This window comes from Haliaeetus leucocephalus, unplaced genomic scaffold, assembly GCF_000737465.1.
Source record: "Haliaeetus leucocephalus isolate CR32 unplaced genomic scaffold, Haliaeetus_leucocephalus-4.0 Scaffold656, whole genome shotgun sequence".
Classification (NCBI taxonomy): domain Eukaryota; kingdom Metazoa; phylum Chordata; class Aves; order Accipitriformes; family Accipitridae; genus Haliaeetus; species Haliaeetus leucocephalus.
Genome location: NW_010973092.1, coordinates 4,998,176 through 5,020,556, shown reverse-complemented (window position 1 = coordinate 5,020,556; position 22,381 = coordinate 4,998,176). Strand labels below are relative to the sequence as shown.

General features: G+C 37.9%; 1 protein-coding gene across 1 annotated transcript in view; it reads right to left on the bottom strand.

Moving 5' to 3' along the window:
* Positions 1 to 22,381, bottom strand: part of SPOCK1 (sparc/osteonectin, cwcv and kazal-like domains proteoglycan (testican) 1) — a 320,542-nt gene that overhangs the window by 40,797 nt on the left and 257,364 nt on the right. Inside the window, exon 6 of the mRNA XM_010578881.1 lies at positions 21,259 to 21,373. Within this exon, the coding sequence (XP_010577183.1) occupies positions 21,259 to 21,373 (115 nt within the window). The remainder of the gene's footprint in view (positions 1 to 21,258; positions 21,374 to 22,381) is intronic.

The window sequence follows — 22,381 nt, the reverse complement described above, 5'->3', positions numbered from 1 at the left end:
TTTGATGCTGCCCTGCCATTCCTTTCCCATAGCTAAGCACAAGAATTCTCCCAGGAAAAGAGATGGGGAGACAGGCTAAGAAAGGAGGTCAGTTCCTGGAACAATTTCTGTATCAGTAGCGGAAAGTTTTCTTCTAAGAAGGGCTGGACAAGGAGTATAAAATGTAAGAATATATATAAAAATATAAGTAAAATGAATATATAAATATAAAAATATATAAAAGATATATGGAGTGATAACATACCCCCAACAATGCAGTCACGGTATATAGAAGTAAGGGAATGGACACTATAGGTGTCAAATGAATTAATAAAAAATACGAAGGCCCCTATATCACAAGGATGTAAAACTTTACTGTAGTGTGCCTTCCTTACAGGAAAATTCTTAGAAATGAACAACCACAACAACAACAAAAAAACCCTAGAAGGGAGAAAACTCCTCTTTAATGGGATTTTAGAAAGAATCCTATTATACAGAGAGAAGTGCAGCTCTGGCTGGAAGGGGTCTTTGAAAACCAATATCCTATTCCCCAGTTTAAAGACATTCAAGCCCTTACATAGGTATCTGCAGACCATTTAGTGGAGATAGGCGGGATCCTTTTTTCTTTCATTCTTTTTCCTACCTCTATCACAAAACTCCTGAGAGCTTAATGATGTATGGTCCAACCAGAAATATTTTGGCTGGGGGTGGGTTCGGTAGTTCAAACATGATGATTTACTTCTCCTTTGCGTGGGCTGGGGAGAGCTCACCTAATGAGGCACTGCTGAGTTTGTCAGAGATCGGCTTGAAAGTTTCTATGAAGATCTAACGCTACATCCTAGTTACTCACCCTAGGAAAGGGGGATTGGGTTTTTCAAGTGGTTGAAACTCATAAGCAAGTTGACGTTCTGCTCGCGTCTAGGAAGACTTTCAGAAAGGGGGAAAACCCACAACCAACACGCAGAGAAGCTACTCTCTATTCCCTACTAAAATGGCAATAATCTCTATTGCTTTGTAGCCTACAAAGCAATAAAGAGCTGCTAAGTTTAATTAAACTCTGAAGGGAGGCTGAAGTGTTTAATCAATCACCAGTGTTGTTTGTTGCCAGTATAGCATTCATAGAGATTATTATATAGCAATTCAGATTACAAAGCAAGGCATATGTAATACAAGAAGGACATTGCTAGTTAATTTTTGGATATCTAGTTCCAGGTATTGAGGACCTGCTTTTTCACAGCATCTGAAAACTGTTAACAAGTTCACTTCACAGTGACCATTCACTTCAGTTGTGGGTGCTCAGCACTTCTGCAAATGAGGCCTCAAAGCGTCAAATCAGGAACCTGGAAAATTAGAAGACGCAGCTAGCGACCCTTCGTGAAAAATCTGGCTTGGGAAGATGGGCAGCATTGCAATGCAAATCAGTGCCAGGAACTGCACAAGAACAAATTTCTCCAGGGCAGCACACATCAACTGCTCTGCCTATGTGACTTTTTTTCTTTGTTTTCTTCACCCTTCGCAATTTGCTGCCTCTTGTGCTCTGCAGCTTTGGAGAAATACAATGTGACTGTTGTCTCCTCTACTATGCAAGGTGACATATGGCCAAAACGGGAACATTCTGTACTGAATGAGAAAATGATGCTATGGACTAAATGGTAGACAAACATGTAATTAAAAACTGTATCATATTGAATACAGAAAAGGGGTTGAATTAATTGTATCTGAAAGATGGACTCAGCAACCTCTCTCACTTTCAGGTGTACTTTGAAAACCAAACAATTATCTGAGAATGGTTTCAATTATCAAAGGTTTTAAAACCCCATTCAGGAAGCTTCAAAAGACACTTTTCTTGAAAAAAGTGAAAACATGATCTTGCATAATTCCCAGGCTGGTGACATTCAGGTGTGAGATGAGAAGAGAAGCATGGTAATAAACCTTTGAATTAATGCACAAATCCTGCATTTGTTAATAGTATGTTTGCTTTTGCCTTCCATTCTAATAGCGGTTAAAACGTATCTTTAGGGCAGCTAGGAGAACATACCCCCACATTATACATACTTCTAATTTTCTAAGGTGGCCATTAACAGAATCCTAAATATATATAATAGCAATGTGAAGGGTCACACTTCCTATGAACCGGTGTGAACTGAACTGCTTTAAACTCCTGTTCTTTCAGAGCTGGCTTTATTTCTGTTGAAAGGAGGAGGCCATCAAACTGTGAATACTCCAGGACAGGTCCTCCACTGATATAAATCAGTACTGACTTTAATGGAGCTATCTGGATTTACAGCAGGCAGAGATCTTGTCTGGCCGATTGTCCAGAGAGTGTTAAAGCAACTGACAACTCTACCACATGGAGAACTCCACTGAAAATAGGTATTCCCTACAACTTTTGATTTTTGGCATCTGCCAGACCTCTGCGTATGGTGCAAGTCACTAGTACTGAGAGATTTAAAGTCTATTTGAGGTAAAACAATCATGAAAAGAAAAGACAGAAGAAAGAGTTTTCTATAATGATAAAACCACTTACTGTATACCATATACGATAAGTACTCAACGCACTTTAGTAAAAAACTGTTCATTTCCTTTCATAATATGGTAAAGTATGATTTCTAACACACAGAAATGAGAATCATCACTGCAGCTTTTTGGAACTGATTACCACGTACTTCAACAGAGACCAGCAAATGCTATTTCAGGAGTAATTTGAATCACTGATGTGGTCGATGCAGGAGCCAGTTATGTCTCCTTGGTATGGAAGGATAATCTGTCACAACACTGCCAATGCACAGAGCAACTATGAACTATCTTTAGATTACTCCAGTGCAGCAGAAGAGAAATTGAGTTTTGCTTTCGTGTCCTCTTGCTGGAGCTGGTTCCATTTTGGCCAAGTGACAAGGACATCTAAATTTGCATTCAAAGGGCATATGAACAGGTTCACCCTGAGCAGAATGGAAAGGAATAACGGGTGTCTTCTGAGACCAAGGGAGACAAACAATTGCCTGGGGGACAGGACGCTAAGGAATAAAAGAATATGGGATGGTCATACCAGGTTCATTTAGCCTAATGCTCTGTGATGATAGCCAATGCCCGGTGCCATTCAGGAGAATGTACAGTCGTACCTCTCCAGAACATTCTTCTAACTTCCCATGATTTTTTGCTATTTAGAGCTGAGACAGATTAAGAATGTGAACAGGAGGCCAAAATACAGATGCAATGACAAAGTGTCTCTGAAGTATGCCAGAACTGAAAAGCCTTCACAAGCAAGCGGAGTTACATACAAGCAAAATCATCGCTAACAGAAAATACCTAATACCATGGGAAGTTACTGCACTCCTGGGAAAAAAATGATGACTTCTATTATTATTGTTATTATTATTATTTTGCATACAGCTTCTGTGCTGGAAAATGGAGTTTTGAGACAATCAAAATAATTTACAAATTGAGATCGACAAGCTGAAGCACTGAAATGCTGAAATTAAGCACATTCATTTCAAAGTGATGTCTCTGCTTCAAAAACTGTCAGTTTTCATTTTAAAAGAGTTTTTTAAAAAGTCTTTTACTTTACCATGAAGAATTACCCCCTCAAATCCTGACTTTCCAGTCCAGTCAGTAAACTGAAAAATCAATTATTTGCACAGTACTGGTTTTAGGGAAAAAGGCCTGAAGAGAAGACAAGCACATACAAAAGTCAGTGGGGAATCAAATGGGGAGTGAGAGAGAATAAACATGGAATTTATCCACAGGACTGACAGAGCCTTATAAAAAGCTGACTGCTATTCCTAATTTATATTTAGAAATGTATGGGGAAAGAGAGGAGAAGAAGCTTTGCTGAAAGTGGAAAAGCTGGCAAGTGTCACAGAACCCAAGTACTCTGACTTGGCGAGAGGGCAGATGGTCTCTGCAAACGGTATTAACACTTCTCAGCAGAAGACAGCCATTTAAAAAAGTGAGGGAGAAGTTGGCCTCCAAAATCTGGAAAGAAATTAAAAGGATGTGCATGACACAACAGTCCCTGAAGCAAAGTGTCTACACAAAAAGGCCTGAGCAGAAATTGGAAAAGAGCCCTCTGGCAGTCCAACTGAAACATCTCTCTATGGAGGAGAGTAATTATTGTTTTGGAAGGAAGCTGAGTCCAGCAATTAAAGCAAGAGCTTTAAACCTCAGCTGGAGGTTTCCTGCAGTATGTTCTATGAATCATAGAAACCATGTGTGCGTTTGTTTACCTGTGTATATAAACAAACCCCTAAGGCAATGTGAGGTTGAATCCATTAACATTAGCAAAGTGCCTAAAGAACTCAACTAAAGGGTTTTGATGGCACAAAGTGTTAAAATGCCCACAACAGGCATGTTGGTTAGTATTTAATGGCAGCAAGAGGAACCGGATTAAGAACATATTCAAACACCTAGGCTGTGCTTACTTATATTAAGATTATACAGGTTATCTGAGAAGAGTAACGTGAGGGAGCAAGCACTGCACAATAAATGTAATTTGTTAAGGACCTTCTGTAGCTAGGCCACATGGCATCTTTCCAACCCAATGTCTTTATGCAAAACAAATAATTTTGCATAGATTTGCATGTTACTAACACGAGAAGCGATTTACTAACAACACAAATTACATCTCACTTAGATTTCATTTATTATCCTGAATTAGCCGGTGAGTGACTATCCACGTGCCTTATCTCTCTGTGTAGGCATTTACAGAGCATTTATCATTGTGGCATCAATGCCACTCTTCATCCTTGCTATAACGTCAGGAATATGTATTCAAAACAGTAATCTGTGAAATAAAGCAAGCTAAGTTTAGCTTTACATCTGGGTATTCTGAAGGAGGAAGAGAAGTCATTTGCGGAAGCCCAGGGCATTATGTTCTATTAAAATGAATTTCCTAAAAGTATCTAATACTGTAACTGCTTTGCCCTACAGCATTAAGACTATTATTTTCAATAGAATGTGTACATCCAGGTCTTTTGTAAGCGCCAGTCTAAATTTGAAACCAGTTGTTTACAGTCAGTCTAACAACATACCCATAAAACCAGCTGGCTGGCTGGATGTCTTCTGGCTACTTCGTTCTCCTCTTATTCATTGTGACCTACAGCTAAGGACATTTTTCACACTGCAGACCCATAGAAAAGACTCTCATAATCTTGTTAAAGGCTGGCATACTTGACTTGCAATACAGAATCCCGCATTTGTCTCCTCAGGGAAATAAACTCTTTTAAAGAGTCTTTGGACTTCTAAAATGACTTAAACAAATACAATGGTCACACTAGTAATAAGCGAATCAGTTTTCTACTTCTCATAAATACGTCTACAGTGAATAAGTTGGATTTTATGTGCCCTTATACAAACTCATCTACAGCTTTATTTTTTTATTACTCACATGTTCTCAAGGGAAGCCAATTTCCCTGTCAAGCAGCAGTGACTTTAGTAAGTCAAAGCATCCAATTGCTAGAGGAGAGTTTACTTTACGTCTCATCACTGAAACCCTGCTGTGGAATACAATCTGTTTTCAGAAGAGCAAAGAGGTGAAGGACAAAAACAAATGGCAATTACTCAAAGACTGTGAAGAGCTTGGAGACTGGTATTCTCTCACATTTGAATTAGGGTAAGAAAATATACCAGTCACAATGTTGCCAAGGAAAAATGCTCTATCGCTGAGCATGCTGAAATTTGTCTTGCTGTCATCTAGAATGTGAAGCTATAATTTAATAGTATATAATATTTGCATTTATGGCTGCTTTTTAAGAAAGATTGCACCAATTTGTTAACTCTTCTTTAGGATAGGCATTGGGCAAGGACACAATAATATATTCACAGTTTGCGCCAATAACTGTAATTCCATTATTTCATGACTAAAAACTTTCTTGCTACTCTCAATCCCTTGCCATACCAGTGAAATAAGCTTCTGAACTTCCCCCTTGATAATCTACTTGAAAAATAACTGCTTTTCAATCTAAATTCATGCAACACCTTTCTTAGGGATTCCACCAGTCCAAATTATAACACATTTAATCCATATTAATGTATTTGAAGCACCAGGAGAAATAAAACACAGTATTTTTCACTCTCAATGTTGCCAGAGAAGCACTGTCTTTAGCATTAGCAAAAGTCTTGGCTATACGATAGTTTTATATACACAGCAGCTCTACCACAAAGAACCGGTTATTTACCTAGACACATTTCAGGTTTTCCAGTGGGCATGCTACAATGCTTTGTGAGGTTACTAAATAATCAGAGCAGGCTTGAAGATCAACCTTTAGATCATGTGTAGCAAAGTTTTGTGCAAACTACAGAGGGAAGAAAAAAATGCGCCAACCCCCAGTCACTTCCAATCACCTTGTAAACTTACGATATACTGAGCAACCTCAAACTCTTCATGTTTTTTTTTGCAAAATTTCCAATTACAGAAATTGGAATTCCAATAATAATTGGAACATTATTGGGGATTATTTACAAACTTAAGATGCAAATATTCACATATATAATCACTTTTTGTGACATATGCTGATAAAAATTATCTGCAGTCAACACACCAAACATAAATTTGTTTGGAACCTGGTAGCTTTTTGCCATAAAATAAGAAAATAATCTCTCTTTATAGTAAGTTAAATGCAGGAGCTACTCTGTGGCCTTCACTAGTTCTTAGAGTGTGACATGCAAGTCCAGGCTTGCTTTAAACATAAGCTGCTTTAATGTAATTCAGTTTCCCAAGGTCAGGAGGAGGAGTTTGTTTCTGAACCCTTGTTCTTAACAGCGGTCGTGCAACATGAAATAGCACCGCCACATATCAGCAGGTTCTGAATTTCTTTTGAAATGCAAAGACCTGCCAATGAATCTGCTTCTCAGAAGCTTAATATATTGTTTTCACTAGCATCTTCTTTATTGTTACCCTTTTATACCTGTACTTCAATTGCACACAGCATCTTTCCTTTATTGAGGGCTGCAGTTAATCAGCTGGTTCCATAAAGCACCACATAAATTGCGTTTTATGAATTCTTTGTCACAAGAATGTAGCCAAATGCCTTGTGCCCCAAGACTCAGCAGTAACACATCACCTTTGCACAGCCTTGCAAAACTCTGATGGAAATTACAGCAGCCCAAGAACAGAAACTCCTCAATCACCTTTACTATGGTAGTGTTGGTAATGAAAAAATAGAATCAAGTGATGTTTAACAGACAAGTCTTAAAAAAGACAGCGAGAAAAAGAAAGAAAGAAAATCAGTCTGGGTACATGAGTGGATAGACGTTTGCAAGGTTGCCTTTGCAACAGAAGAACCTTCGACAGTGTGAAATGCTGCCATGAGCTTTCATTTTCTAAATCTCTTACAAGTAGCAGATGTCTTTCCCCCTTCCTCAAATTCCTCATTCATTTTACACCCTAAACTATATGACTAAAAAAAAAAAAAGTCTATAAAATTATGTGCAAAAATATACTCTTTTTGAATTAATGCATACTGAAAGAATTGCCTTAAAGTTATATTTAGACTACCATTTAAATAACCTACACCAGGCTAATGTCTTCTCTAAAGCGGCTATAACACATCTTTTCAAGAGCGCTGTAGCGTTAACTTTTAGGAGATGGGACTTTTTACTTCATTTTTGTACCAAGCACAAAGAAGTCAGTGGCAGGAGCGGCTCAGCTCCAGACTGAGGCAGAGAAAAAGAAAAACTCACTCTCTCTCCTATTCCATCTTGAAATCAGCTCTGAGGAACATGGCTGACCCAAATCTACAAAGACTCCAGACGAGGTCTTACCAATGCCCTGTAAAGTATTACCAATATTTCTGGCAATGCTTCCCCTGACATACCTGAGGATTATTTAAGTCTTTTTCACCGCTCATAGTTGCTCATAGTTATTCCGTGACCAGCTAGCACACTAAGGTCATTTTCCCCTTTAGACATTTCTAACCGAAGAGCTCTTAGATTAAAGCAGATGTTCATATTATTAGACCCCAAGTGTATAATTATGCACTTCGTGCTGATGAACTTCTTCCCATTTCTATTGCTCCAGTTCTCAAGGACATCCAATTGAAAATACAAAAAGGAACTTCTTTAAAGAAATGTGAAATATTGTCCAGTGTTTTTGCAACCAACCTGACTTCTTTTCTTAAAAATGTAAACTGAACAGATAACACTTCCTCCCACTTGCTTCCTTATTGAAAAATCTATTTTAATTATTCGTTGCCTTCTGGGTAACAGCATTCTCAAAGTTACTGTATACACTATATAGCAGTCACCATATATCTTTCCTCCTCATACATTAAAAAAAAATCAAAACACTTAAAAATTATATTTACTAATCCCCCCCCCCCACCGCCCTGTGCTTTAAAAATTCTGATCTATTTTTTTGGCTGAGAATTTCTTGTTTGCTTATCGGATTTTACTAAATTGAGGAAAGTGATTCATATATAAGCTTCATTCTTAAACATACCAAGTGAAAATGGGTATGAAAGATTTTTTTATTTAAAATATCCAGAAAGATAGTGTTAACATAAAAAATGAAAGGGAAGCATGATGCATACTTCATAACACTGTTTAGTTTTGTGCTTTTGGCAATTTCCCTCAAACTAACTCTCCGCTGTCCACCAACAATGTAATTTAGAGATAAGGTGCTTCATCTATGAGACACTTCTTCCAATGCTTCTCCAGCTCATCAGGCTCAGAAGAAAGGACCACAAACAAGGGAAGGCTTTGCACCGTTACACGTGCCAATCTCACTGCACTGTGGAACTGTAGGATCTCACTTTTTCTGGATGCAATCAGCTACAAATAAACACTGGGTTTGATGCAAGGAAAACTCACGGTCTGCAAAGCTTCCCTATGACTTCAGTAATTTCAAGCCCTTAAGGTCTTATCGGGAAAAGTGCTATACTGGTACCTTGGCACTGGGACTTCTGGAGACAGAGCCGTTTCTGGCATTTTCCTGCATTTCATTTCAACTGAACATACCTTAAACAGAAGCTAATTAATCCCATCCTGAAAACCACAAAACAGAATGAGGCGCCTTCTATATATAACTATTTTCTTAACCATACCTGAATATTATAACATAATGTTAACAAAAGATGTATTAGGCTTGAGAAATACTTAGGCATTCCTTTTTCACAGTGAGATAATACAGAGATGAACAACCATGTATCATAATTGTTTTGAAAATCATGTTGTGAACAGAGATATATATTTTTTTTTCTCCTCACTTTACAGTCCCAAATGAAGCCTAATTTTGGTTGTCTCAACTAAAATGCTCAGGGAACTGTGTTTTTCAAAAGATTATACCCCTACCACTTTTTTTTGCATCTTAGACTCTCCAAGAACATTGCAACATTTTCAAGAACTGAAAGCCTAAACCTGAATTTCAATCATGAAGGATCAATGACGCATTTGTAACATGCAACTTGCTGCCTGAAATGACTGTGACATGATTTTATTTTACCCAGTTTTCATTTTTCTCATTGACAGGGATTGCCTGATAAGTGAGTACTTGCTGTTACAGACCATACTTACAATTTGGACAATAAGAGAATATGTGTGTTGTCTGTACCTGATAACACCTAGGCCCTGACTGTCACTGTAAACAAATTGAGAAATAGGACATGATGATATGTAAAATTACCTTTAGACAAGCAAGATGGAGCCAAGGCCATAATTTATTAAATCCAAGAATATAGTGATATCATTGTATATAGTATATTTTCATAAAGGAAACTAAACTGTTTCTCCATAAACATACCCTTCTAAACAAACTAGTCATGAAATTCTGTCTCACTTAGTGGAACATGGTATTAGAAAATCATAATTAAAACTAGGTTGGAAAATCATCATACAGTGAACAGATTGCTTGCACATTAGCTTAGCCACTTTCTATGCTACTATTAATTAGAAATATTATAAAGGCACGTCTGAATGCTTTTAGGGGACTATGGCTTTATAATTCAGCTCCAAATACAGATCTGACTGTCCAAGCCAGTCCCAAGGAGACCTCCAGAGAGGCTGGACACCTGCAGGGAAGACAAAACTGCAATCTTGAGCGACCAGCCCCAGTCTTCAGAGTTTGAGCCTGTATCTGAAAAAATAACTAGACAGAAACATGTATGTTTTAACATTTGGGACATAAAGATCCTACGTGGGTTGCCTAGAAGCTTCTCTAATATTGACATTTATTTTTTTGTGTTGCAAGATATTTTAGTTAAGTGTTTTCTCTGTGGATGATGGACTCTTGTCTGACAGAGATGGACTTGAGCCAAATCATTCAGATTTTAATAACACAGAAATGCAGATCCTGGTGCTCATTCTAGTCTATCTCTAAGGAGAGACATCTGCTTTACAGGAAGCAGATAACTTTTTTTTTTTTTTTTTGATTTACACACAGTCCATTAAACTGAATTACAAAAAAAATGCAATTCTTCAGAGGAAAATGAATGTAGAAATGTCCCTGTTGGGACAGTGAAAGCTCTAAAATATGTAAGCATATATATTTGGAAAGAGGTGGTGATATCTCAAATACCATCTCCCTTCTTCTGCACTAATAAACAGGGAATTGGAAACAGAAAAAATCAGAACTGATTTGACACAATGCTGCATAAAAAGTAACAAACTTTCTGAAATGATCAATTAGTCTCTAGTCTATATTCTTTTATACCATCACAGACTCTGGATAACTTTACCAAAGGCAACTAGCTCAACATTGTTGATGGAACTATTCCAGATTTAGTGGAGTAATCAAAGATAGAATTTAGTCCTTAAGATGCCAAAGAAAAAAAACCAAACCAACAAACCACCAGAAAAAGATGTATTTGAAATTTCAAAAGTCTGATTTTCTCCTGTATTTTATTGAAAAGGTTTGGGATTTTTCTCCTCACCCTAGGGATGTTTTAGCTTAACACTGCAGTGATAAATACTATAATTTATTTCACTGTCAGGTTTCTGGAGATTTTACAAACTTTTTCTTGTATTAAATGTTGGGGAAATATTCCCCAAAATGCAGAAATCAATATCCACGAGAAAAAACTATATGAAACCAGTCTTATTTATTTGGTTTTGTTTATGATGAGAGAGATTTTAGTGCTCTAATTATCATTATCAGCACACAAACACCTGCTGTTACTAGATGGTGTTTCCATTAACACAGTGTGCCACTTCAATAGTTTTTGTTGGCAATCCAAAATCAAATTACTTCTTGTCTGAAAATTATTGTTACTTGCTGGGTCTAAGTGTTTACTATGCCTGTCATTTTCTAACCTTTTCTTTATGGTTTAAAAAAAAAAATCAATAGCCATTTTAACATTTTGTTTAATAACTGTTTACAAAACTCTGATTATCATGGAGCTAAGTACGCTCTTACTGTATTTTGTGAGTTTATACACCCCAGTGGCATTTGTATCCTTTGCATATCAAAGCGGGAAGTTTTCTGCAGGGTCAGTGACACAGGTTGGGCTCGATGATCCTTATGGGTCCCTTCCAACTCGAGATATTCTATGACTCTATGGACCTGGTTTAGCGGGCATGGTGGTGTTGGGTTGATGGTTGAACGTGACGATCTTAGAGGTCCTTTCCAAACTTAATGATTCTAAGCCTTCCCAGGGGCCAGGAGGAAATTCCCAGTTGGACTTGATGATCCTTACGTGTCCCTTCCAACTCGAGATGTTCTACGATTCTAAGGTTACACCTGTACTGCCCTTGGGACCCGTGCCCTGTTCAGATCTGGGTTTGCCGAGTCAGGTGCCTGAAACGGGGTTGTCCACGCTAGAAACACCAGCTCCTTTCTAGCTCACAGCAGCTGTGTGACTGCTGAGCTTTGGGCTTGCCAGCTACCCCACGTTGCTGAGCACGTCCCTGCAAGACAGCCACCTCCAGCTCCTTCCTCCCCAGCTTTGTGCATGCCCCGCGCTGGAACAGACCCTGCCTGCTACAGCTCGGGAACCTCCGCGTTGAACTTCATGTGGAAGTAAGCAACCCACAGCTGCTGGTTACGCGGACGAGACCTACCAAATCGATTTGTTTATAATATTTCCATTTTAGGTGGTGACCGCTCCTGGGCAAGCGGTGAAACCCATATCCACTGATCAGCCTGGGGTAACAGTACGGCTATAAATGCTTATGAAAACATAAGGACTTGCCTCAGCCACGGAGAGCTGCCAGAGAAGTAGCACAACCTTAAAAGTTTTCTCCCATAAGATTTCAAAAGGATTTTTCAAAATCCTACTGTTTTTAATATAATTACACCACGACACAGTTATTTTTATGCAGTTCCTGTCTCCCGCTGCCGTCTGGGATTAGTCTTTATTTAGCGATGATGAAGAGTTGTCTCATGTCCTGGTTCAACCTCAGAAAATTATGACAGGAATTCTGGCTCAACTTTATTCTATCGGCATGTTACCTTGTTAAAGAGATGCATTTACTAAAAGTGCAAATCCTGCTGACAGTGATGTCGCTACTACAGCCAACATCGTTTCAGCAAACACCTGAAAGAAACAAAGCGAATGGTACGCTGCTGCTAGTGCTGCTTTTCCTCCTTTCTGTCACTTTTGCCTCTAAAGCAGAAGTTGTCTGTTATATTTTGGAACCTGCTATAATTTCATCAAATCCAAGGAAGATCATGCCAAAGAAGTGACAGCTAGTCAATGGATGGTATCGTCCCTAACTTGTTATCCGTCTGGGGTCTGCTATGATCAATGATTCTGTGCTGAGTTCCGAAACCTTAGAGCCAGACCAAAGTGCAAAATAACTTCTACAGGGGAAGAATTCTTTCTCCTTTTCAAGTTCACATCAAAGCAGGCATCACACATACACCCGAGTGCTTTCTGTGTATGATTGTTGAAAGTACAAAAAATATTTTAATTTATACTCTTTGGTAAAAAAGCATTCAGGTATCATAGGTTCAAACCTGAATTTACACTTCAAGCCTAACAAAGCTTTTTGGGCAGGCAATTCTCATGTACAACACAGCTATAATGGAAAAATGCAGCAGTCTGAAAATACGCATTTCATTTCTGTTGTATAAATACTTTGCACATATAATTCAAAACCTCAGTATGTCCAGAATGAATGGTGGTGAAAAATCCAATAGTGTTTGCTCAAACTGAAGAGTGATTTTTGATATGATGTTTGCAATCTCTTTGTAGTCTTTCTTTGTGAAGGTTTGAGCCCTTCAACTATACCATTATGGCTGTTCACACCTGCATCCTAAAATATGATGCTCACATATTGGTGAAATTTAGAATTGTTTTGTCAGTTATAAAGTTTACAATTCACATTATGTGTTGGCTAATTATACAGTCAGTCAATTGTATTTGGGAACAGGAAAACCACCACGTGAATTCTATAAATAGCTAAAGGCCTTGTATTACAAATATTGATATTCTTAAATGTAGTCAGATTATCTCATTCACCAAAGGCAATGGACCTACTTACTCAAGCTGTAACTGCCCAGTACAAGTGTTTGCAGTGACAAGACTCAACTCGCAGCACAAGTTGGTTTTTTAATTGATAATTAAGTCATTTACTTTTTTTTGAATTTCAGACAATGAAAACAGTCAAGAAATGCGTATTTTCAGCTATCACTATAGGAAAAAGTGCAGCTTCTTAAAAAAGATTATTGAGAATTATTTGCTAGGACCTAGAAAAAAAACATGGGTTCAAAATTTTAGTTTTGTGTCTACTTTAAATCTAACTATGTGTAGTACCTTTCTCCCATTTCTCTTCCTGGCATGACTAATGTCTTTTTATTTAATTGATGGCTACATTCTGCATTCTTTACTTTCTTTTCTTCCAATAGTTTTTTGCTAACTTTGGAATATAGATACCAAGCCTTAACTTTTCCTCAAAAAAAGGAATATTAAAACCTGCATAAATGGATAGGGAAGACCATTATGTGAGGTCTTCCCAGTGAATCCTGATGCATGCAACCCCTGTGGAAGCTGGTGATCCTTTCCACCTCAAAGTAGGTAAATATCAGCTGATTTTGGGACAGAATGGGGCAATACTTTGCATAAAAGGTTATACTGTGCCTTGTCCTTCTACGCTCTTGTTGCTTTCATGAAAATATTTGAAAGGAAGCCTTACAAGATAATCTGGCTTCTGAGTTGATCTACATGATTCAAGATGCCTCCTTGCCTTCTTCAGTGAAGTACCATACTTTTAAGATGTGATCGCTACTTATTGTAAGGCCTTACAAGGTCTGTCCTGATTTGCTAACAAAACCCTAAAAGATTCTGCAAGCGATTTATCTGCAAGGGTTTTGCAGTACCTGTAACTGTTCTGCATGATGACTTGTTAATTGTACGCCATGGAAATTCCTTCCACCTCACTTCTGCAATACAGCAAAGTCATTAAAAAATTTTTGGACGTTTTTGAGGTTAAATTACATTGATTAAAGATGTTTCACTGAATTTGAAGGAGAGCAGTAACTACTATTGATCACCTCATTACATGTAGCTAGCTGAGAAATCAGTGCAAAGAAGATGTATGATTTGATGGGAATGTAAGTGATATAATTTTGGAGTGATATAAATAGCAGCAGTTTCAATGTTTCCAATTCAGCAACATCTATTGCTTAGTTATAAATGCTTCAGGATGATCAGATTTTCAAAATGGACCAGAAAGAGCCTTGTATGTACCAAGTGCATGGAGGACTTCCTAGGCAGATAGGGAGTTAGAAACACGAAGCTTTGCTAAGCAATCCTCTGTAGTTTGTGGTTAAGTATTGACCACACAATCGCACCAACATTTCCTTCAGCAGAGTTGGGCCCAGTGGCCTCTCAATAAAACCTTTTGTAAGGGCATCACCATCTTTCTGAGCTACAATAAAAGGACTTGCATTTGGAGCCATTATGGCTCCTTCCTGAGCTATTCCAAGGCTAGTTCTACATATGACTCTTGATAAAGCACACTTTCTTCACAGACATAGCAGATGATATCAGAGTGATGTGGTATAGGAAGATAAAAAACATATCAGGAAAAACTAGCATTTGTATATCAATCAATTAACATGTCTCATTCTCATTATTAGCTTTTTTGCTCCATTCCTTTTCAGCATGTGAACATTTTATTCTTTTGGCTCTCAGATTGTGCATTCTATTTAACATAAAACTCCTACAAAAATACAAGTTTTCCCATGAAATATGTATATGTAGAATGTGCAGCCTTTCTCTCGTAAGCTCCTGCTTTTGTCTGGTGCACAAAAGGAAGATACATGTGAGGTCAAGCAGCAGAACACAACATCTCCAGCTACCATTACTTTGCTCTTTCTTCTGACCCTGGCAAGAACTTGATTTTGCTGTCTCAGTCTTGAAGCTATTTGCTTTTGCTTCTGATAGGAGCGGGTGATGGTAATAGCCATCCATGAAGAGCAAAGGTACCTGTTCTCGCCTGCTTCTCACTTTCTTTTAATCAAATATTAATTGGCTGCAGCCACTTCACTACTCGCAGATAATATCTAGCAGAAATGAAAAAAGTTAATCCTTCATGCTTTCAGGAAAGGAATAATAAAGACTGATCTGCTTGTGTGAAAGCTTGCAGGCAAAATCATAGTAATAAAATAGTAATAATTATTATTATAATTATTCTTTAAAGATACTACGTAACTCAGATTTATTTGGGTAAGGGAATTTCATCATGTAACAAATTAAAAGACTGAACTGCAGTATTCTTACAGAAAATTTTGAAGCAAAAATATCAGATCATGCAAAGTTTAGAGGTAATAATCCTACTCTTTACTGATGAAGTCCAAAGAAGGATCGTGTCAGTGTCTGGAACACACATCACTGTGTTCCATGTCCTTATATCCGCTGTGCACTGAAAGTTACTCTTTGGTTTGAACAAACATAATTTCTCCTCTGTAAAACAGGAAAAAAACCCCTTCTTGTTTTAATGAGATATAATAAAAAGCTTTGAAACTCTCAGTAATCTTAATTTTGGAATGTTTTTGCTTTACCATTCTCAGAGTTTGAGACTCAAATAGGTCATTTAAAAATCTACCTGGAAATTCAGTGTCAGAAGGAGTCATTTTTCAAAGCTAAAGCCACAAAATGAAAAATTTCTTGGCAAATCAAACCCAGGAACCAATTTCAACTCAACCATGTTCATGACTCATACTTCATAAACTTTAAAATTATGTACGCTGCAGTCACGAAAACTTGTGAATAGCAATTTGAAACTGAAATATTTGCTGAAAGTGGATTTCAAAGAAAGACTTAGTTCCAAGACTTTGAATTCTTTTCGTTGTCAGTCATTCAGGCACAAGAAGCGATACAACTCATTTGGGAAACACGCCTGTGATTTTTTCAAATGAATTTCATGCACTGAGTACTCTTTTTATAAAGGAATGGAACATTAGACCTTCTCATCCATCACACCCAATAGGGCTGGTAGTTAAATGCTACCATTCATATTCTAAACTATACCCTAAACAAGGTAGATTCTTGATTGAGCTTGCCAAGACCTATTCCTGTAACTTAAAAATGTTCTCTTGGTTCCCTTTAGAAATTTAAACAACACTCAGTATAATTGAATATATTTGCTTTTGCCTATTGACCTTACATTTCCCTTATTGAGATAACAGCATTTTCTTAGAAGTTGCCTTGGGCATTTCTGCAAGGTCAAAAGACACAATGCACAGATAGGGATCAACCTCCTTTGGATTACTGCATCCACTCCAGTGGCTCTGCAACCCTGATGGCAACAAATGAAGACTAGTATGTTGGGAGTATAGCACTCAACTTCTTAGAAAACATGAAGAGGGTATGGTCAGAAAAAGCACTGACATGCTGTTAAACACTTACCATCCTGCCTGAGCTACTACACCGTTAACATACGTAACAAACAGGAGTCACACAGGTATGGGGGAAGCCGACAGAACCACATTATTGCAACTCCAAATTCACGTTTGCCAAGAGATGCTCGAATCATTGCACAATGTTGTCTTTTTGATAGAATGAACTGCACACTCAAGGGAAAAAACTCTTCCCTTGCCAGTAGGTTCTGAAAAACTAAAACTGGTTGTTTCTCATCTGAAGTCCTTTGTTTATGGAGGGGTTTTAGAAGCTTCAGCTAGTGACAAAATAAGTTATGCTTGATGAGAACTCTAGTTAATATTGCAGAGGTTTTGGAAAGAGGTACCTGAAAACCACCAGCAGACAGGACTTTGTGTCTTAAGTAACTTCTCTCACTTAGGTGCCACTAAGAATCTGTTACCAGTCCTTTGATTTTGTTGAAATTATAGCCTTATTCATTTTATATTATTAGATAAAAGGGCACATAGCCTCTGAAAGGGCAACTAACCTCAGGGCAGGTTATAGCGCAACCTTTGTCTCTGGGTAGCTGAGTTGAAAGTCAGTGGCTATCATGGAAGCATATTGTAAACCTGGGATACTGCTGTGCATAATGAGGCTTACCAAGTGTTTTGATAAACTAAAGGAATCTAAATGGGCCTCAAAAAGAAAAGAGAAGAAGCATTAGGGCTTGTCTTCTTTTCCAAAATCTTCCATTAGTACCTTCACAGAGTCCTGTTCTCTGACTCTGACTCAAAATTCCATTTAAGAAAATGAAGAACATGATCCTGCCATCTCTTGAAATATTTAACTTGATGGCAGAGAGATTATATTGTTGTTATTTGCCATTAAAGCTAGTAATTCTGGTGTAGTTTTCTTTTGCTAGCATTGGTACTATTTTATTAACGACTCCATAGTACCAGTTAGCACTATAAAAGGAATTCCAATTTTTAACATTATTATTAGTCTTGATTTTCATCCTCAAAGCAGAGATGTTTTTGAAGGAGCCTAGGGAGGAGGAAGGAATACAACTCAGACACTGCAGTCAATTGTTACCTCTGAGCACATACAGTTAGATTGCTTTTCTTTGATGCTGCTGCCAATTTTATTCACAAGCCTATAAAAAAAGGTCATGACATTTAGAATTACAGTACTCTGGAAATTAGATGTTCCTTTACATTTTTAATTTCTGAAAGTAATTTATTATGGAATAATATTTGAATATGATTGAATGAATGTGTAAAGATTAATGCAAACTGTCTTCAAATTGGGAGTTCACAACCACATACATTTAACCTTGTTGTATAATAGGCATAAAAAAGTTTATGCAGTAGCTGTAAGAGCCGCATTTCCATTTTGCTGGAAGCATTTGCACTGTAATTCTCCTTAGTATTTTTCCACTGACATGTCTGTATGAGGCATGAGGTTTAACTCTCCATCATTTTCTACTTAAGATTACGCTGTATTGAATAGATTTCACAAACCTGGCAACTAAAAAAGGAGCAGAAACTGAGTCCCAATTGTCTACACAATTCTTTTATACAAATTTTTATATGAGAAATCAAACGACCATTTTTTATACCAATTCAGCAATATTAATGAGACGATTATACTATAGGAAGAAAATAAAATAATTTTGTGTGAACACCAGAGAAAACACTAAGGTACCAAGTAACCAAAATGCCAGTCTGAAGCTCCAGACTGAGAGGTCTGGGGATTTGATGAAGGGGAGATCGCTCAAGTGCTGCCGTGACCAGGCTTTGGGGGACTGCCACGCTCTGCCATGTGATTGCCTCGTATGTCTCATGCATGTCACCTCAGATACCAGTCAGGGCTTATTTCTCCAAAGCCAGGTGACACTACTTGTTGATCAACTAAAGGAATCTTATGAAAGGCAGTGCTATGGAAATTTTTTGTGGTCAGCAATTAGAATTCATAATTCTCCCATAAACCTAAGGCTAGCTGGCTGGCTTCCAGGCTGTAAAGGGCAGACACACACAATACCGAACCCCTTTTCAGATGTTGCTAAAATTGCACCTGGGTAAGATTTATACTGGTATATAGAATTTACTCATGTTTTGTCATGGAAACTCCTGGGAGCTCTTTGTTAAAAGACTGACAAACTCTGAAATACTCAGTTTGAGACCCCATTACACTCAGTGGGTCAGCTGAAAAGACAACATCTGAAGAAAGGAGACTGAGAAGGTAAGTTGAAGGAAGTCTTTAACTGGCACGTTACTGGCACATTCAAAGATCCAGAAGAAAATTTAAGATAAAGCAAGTTAGAAAGCCCCTTTGCTATGGATTATTTGATTCTCAACAGCAAATCCTCTTGTGGGCTTTTCAGCACCTAACCCCAGGACGAAACAGACAGTGATAAAGCAAAATATTATACTGCTATTATTTTTTGCATACACATATACATACATACACACAATCACTCCCATGCCTGTAAAAGTGTCTTGCTTATGCCACTATAATCAGGCTTATGAGCAGTTTCTTTGCATACACTTGATGTGGGAGATGACTAGTGTCTTCAGCATTTTGAACATTTCCACACACATGTGGCAATGATTTCCCTTATTTCCCAGGTGACTGTGTTCCTCCAAGGGGGCAGAGCACTCTCTTCATGCCACACTGAAGATGGCAGAACTGAGGCATTTAATATCCTTGTCACCAGGGCAATGGCAGGAGTACTGTTAGCTCAAGTTTGGCCTCTTGAAAAAGCCTTCAGGAAAGTTGCTCTGCAGATCACCCAATCTATTAAATTAATGCTTTGTTGGCTGGAGTTAAAGTTTTGAGTCAAGCAAAACAAAAGCCTGGGTTTCAGAATACATATACCCTGTCAAATTGCATTTATCAAGATAAGGGTTATTAGAATCTTTTTTCTCTTGTGTGAATGAAATTGTAAGCTTAAAATGTCACTGAAGATTTATTAATCTGATCCTCTTTCTGATAAGGGCAAAGAAAGAGAAAGGGCAAAGAAAAAGAAATATTTCTTGTAGCCTGATAAGGGCTACGAGAAATAGAAAATATGAATAAGGCAATTTATCAGTGGGTATACTGTAACCAAAAGATTCAAGCCACATAAAACAATATTACAGTTATATATTGATATCAGAATCTTGCCATCTAAAATACTTCATCTAAGTTTGATAGCTATGCAGAAAAATGTCTGTGGTTTGCAAAAATTGGAATAAATCTGAATTTTCAAAATCTAGGCTGGAGAATCACTTCTTTTTCTAGAAAGTAGATGGAGGCCTAATGTGAAAACTAGTGCTGTGCTAGAGGATACAGTGTGTGAGGCATCACCAGCAGGTTCATCAGTGTTTTCAGCTGAAGCGACAGGGCCTGAAATAACTAGAGGAAGTGCTGTTTAAACTTTTTTTTTCTGTTTATGTGCCTGCTACTGTTGGAATGTGTCCATAGTGGGGAGGAGTAAGAGCGAAGAGAGGTTCTCAAATATTTTGGGTCAAACAGACCACTGTTAAGGCTTCATCTTTTCTGTACTCCTTGGGGTGCACAAGGCAAATAAACACATTTCACTGCTTAACGTGACAGAGCAAACCCTGCTTAAGTCACTGCTTTGGCTTTGTGAGCTACTAAGACAGCCAGGAGCCCAGCAGCTGTCAGCGCATTAACCCTCTTAGCACTCTTCCAAGAGAGGGGAGACAACACTGTACTTAAAACAGGCTAGTATTCACTTTGCCACAGATGCTCTCACCAGCACATCTGTACTCATATCAAGAAACCACAGCCACAAGTAACAACTCTTTTCCCTTCCAAAGGGCTTTCCCCAAAGCAGGGTGGAAACTCTTAAGACAGAACCTGGCTGCAGCACTCACCCTGCTGCTGGACTTCTGCTTTTCATCAGTCTCTTTTGCAAGAACTAATTCCCTTTGGATGAAGTCCCTCTGAGACAGCTTGGGCTTACTTCCTTGGAAAAGACCTGGGAGACTAAATTAGCTCATCAGGCTTTCAGACCTAAACAGAGAACTCACCAGACAGCTGGCAGGGAAAACAGCCATTTGTGCTGAGACTCCAACCTTCAGTTTTATATAACATCACTTGCCATGAGTTTGTTGTTGAAACAATTTCATATATAAATACAGATACGTATATCTATTTAATATATATTTGACTTTTAATGATAATGTTAATAACAATAAATATGAAAACGAGAATTCAGATGCCATGTAATATAGATGTTTGACTTCAACTTTTTGGTTAACACACAGGCTACTAATTATTTTTTTTTTAACTTACGAAGTAAGGAATCATCAAGTAGTATTTTATCTTTTCTATCTTCTTTTATCTTATGTTAGTTTTGCAGCAGTCGAGATGTTTGAAAACACTACGTGTTTAGAAAAGGATTAGTTGTACCTTCGCTTTTTCTCAGAAAGCTTTACATATAAAAATCTACCAGTTAAGAAACAGCTTTCTTACATTTTTCTAAGAACATAGCAAGAACCAATTAATCTACTATAGTCCCATTAACAGCTCAACTTACCAGTCTTCTCCGTCTTGTGTTTTGAACTTTCAGGTCCTGGAAGGCAGGGGCAGGGCCCTTCGCATCGAGCTGTGATGGTCTTGCCAGAAGTACATGCATGAAACTCCAACTTGCACTAGAATCATAAAAAAAAAGCAAAAATACATTTTGAATTAGGACAAGATATAAAAGCAGCAGCTGTGGATTAAATGAGAAATTGCATTTAGCAGTAATGGCATTGGACAGATTGCAGAACTTCAGCCTCTATTGAAAATACCATTGTTTTTATTATTACAGATAACAACAATAATAGCTACTTCCTATGCTGAGTTTTGCGCGGCACTTCTAAATATGCCTCATAAAGCGTTGTTGTTATTCCCTGCTTAAATATATAGAATCTGCAGCACAGAAAGTTGAAACAATTTCTTCCAGGTCACCTAAGAGATCAGTGGCAAAGCTGGGAAGAAAATACAAACCTCCAGAATCCCATGTATTTCCTATGCTGCATTACCATGTTTTGGCTGTGAAATCGTGCCATCTATCACCTGTTACCACTACTGATTTATTAGTTCGGTCTTTTTGCGGAGCTGGGAACACTCAACTTCCACTGCAAGCAATAGGCTTGGTCTGAATAACATCCATGAAAAGACACCAATCCTCACAATAGTGAGAACTAAAAGAAATCAGCTCATCAGCTGATGAGACTGGTCCTTCAACACGTCAGCTTCTCTGAACAAGGAGGAAATTTTAAATGACTCCTACCAATAACGATAAATTGCCTTAACAGTTAACAGCACCATCCCTAAAAATAGCCAATCATCATGCAATCAACTCCAGAAATACAACAAAATTGTACAACTGAAGAGTGAAGATTAAACCATGAGCAATACAGGATAGTTGCCTATATCTGCATATTGTTACTTCTTCCTTTCCCTTCCTTCAAACCTCAGCAGATGGGATTTACAGCTCCTCTTGACAGTCACCACATTCAAACCATTTAGGACAGCAGGACATGTGCAGTATCGAACAAATAAGACAACCCAGGAGAATTAATATTGCAAAAGCGTGCTAGTTAAAAAAGCCCTGATTTATAACATACTGACTATTCATAGCCTTTACTGTTTGCATTACATATATTTTAGTG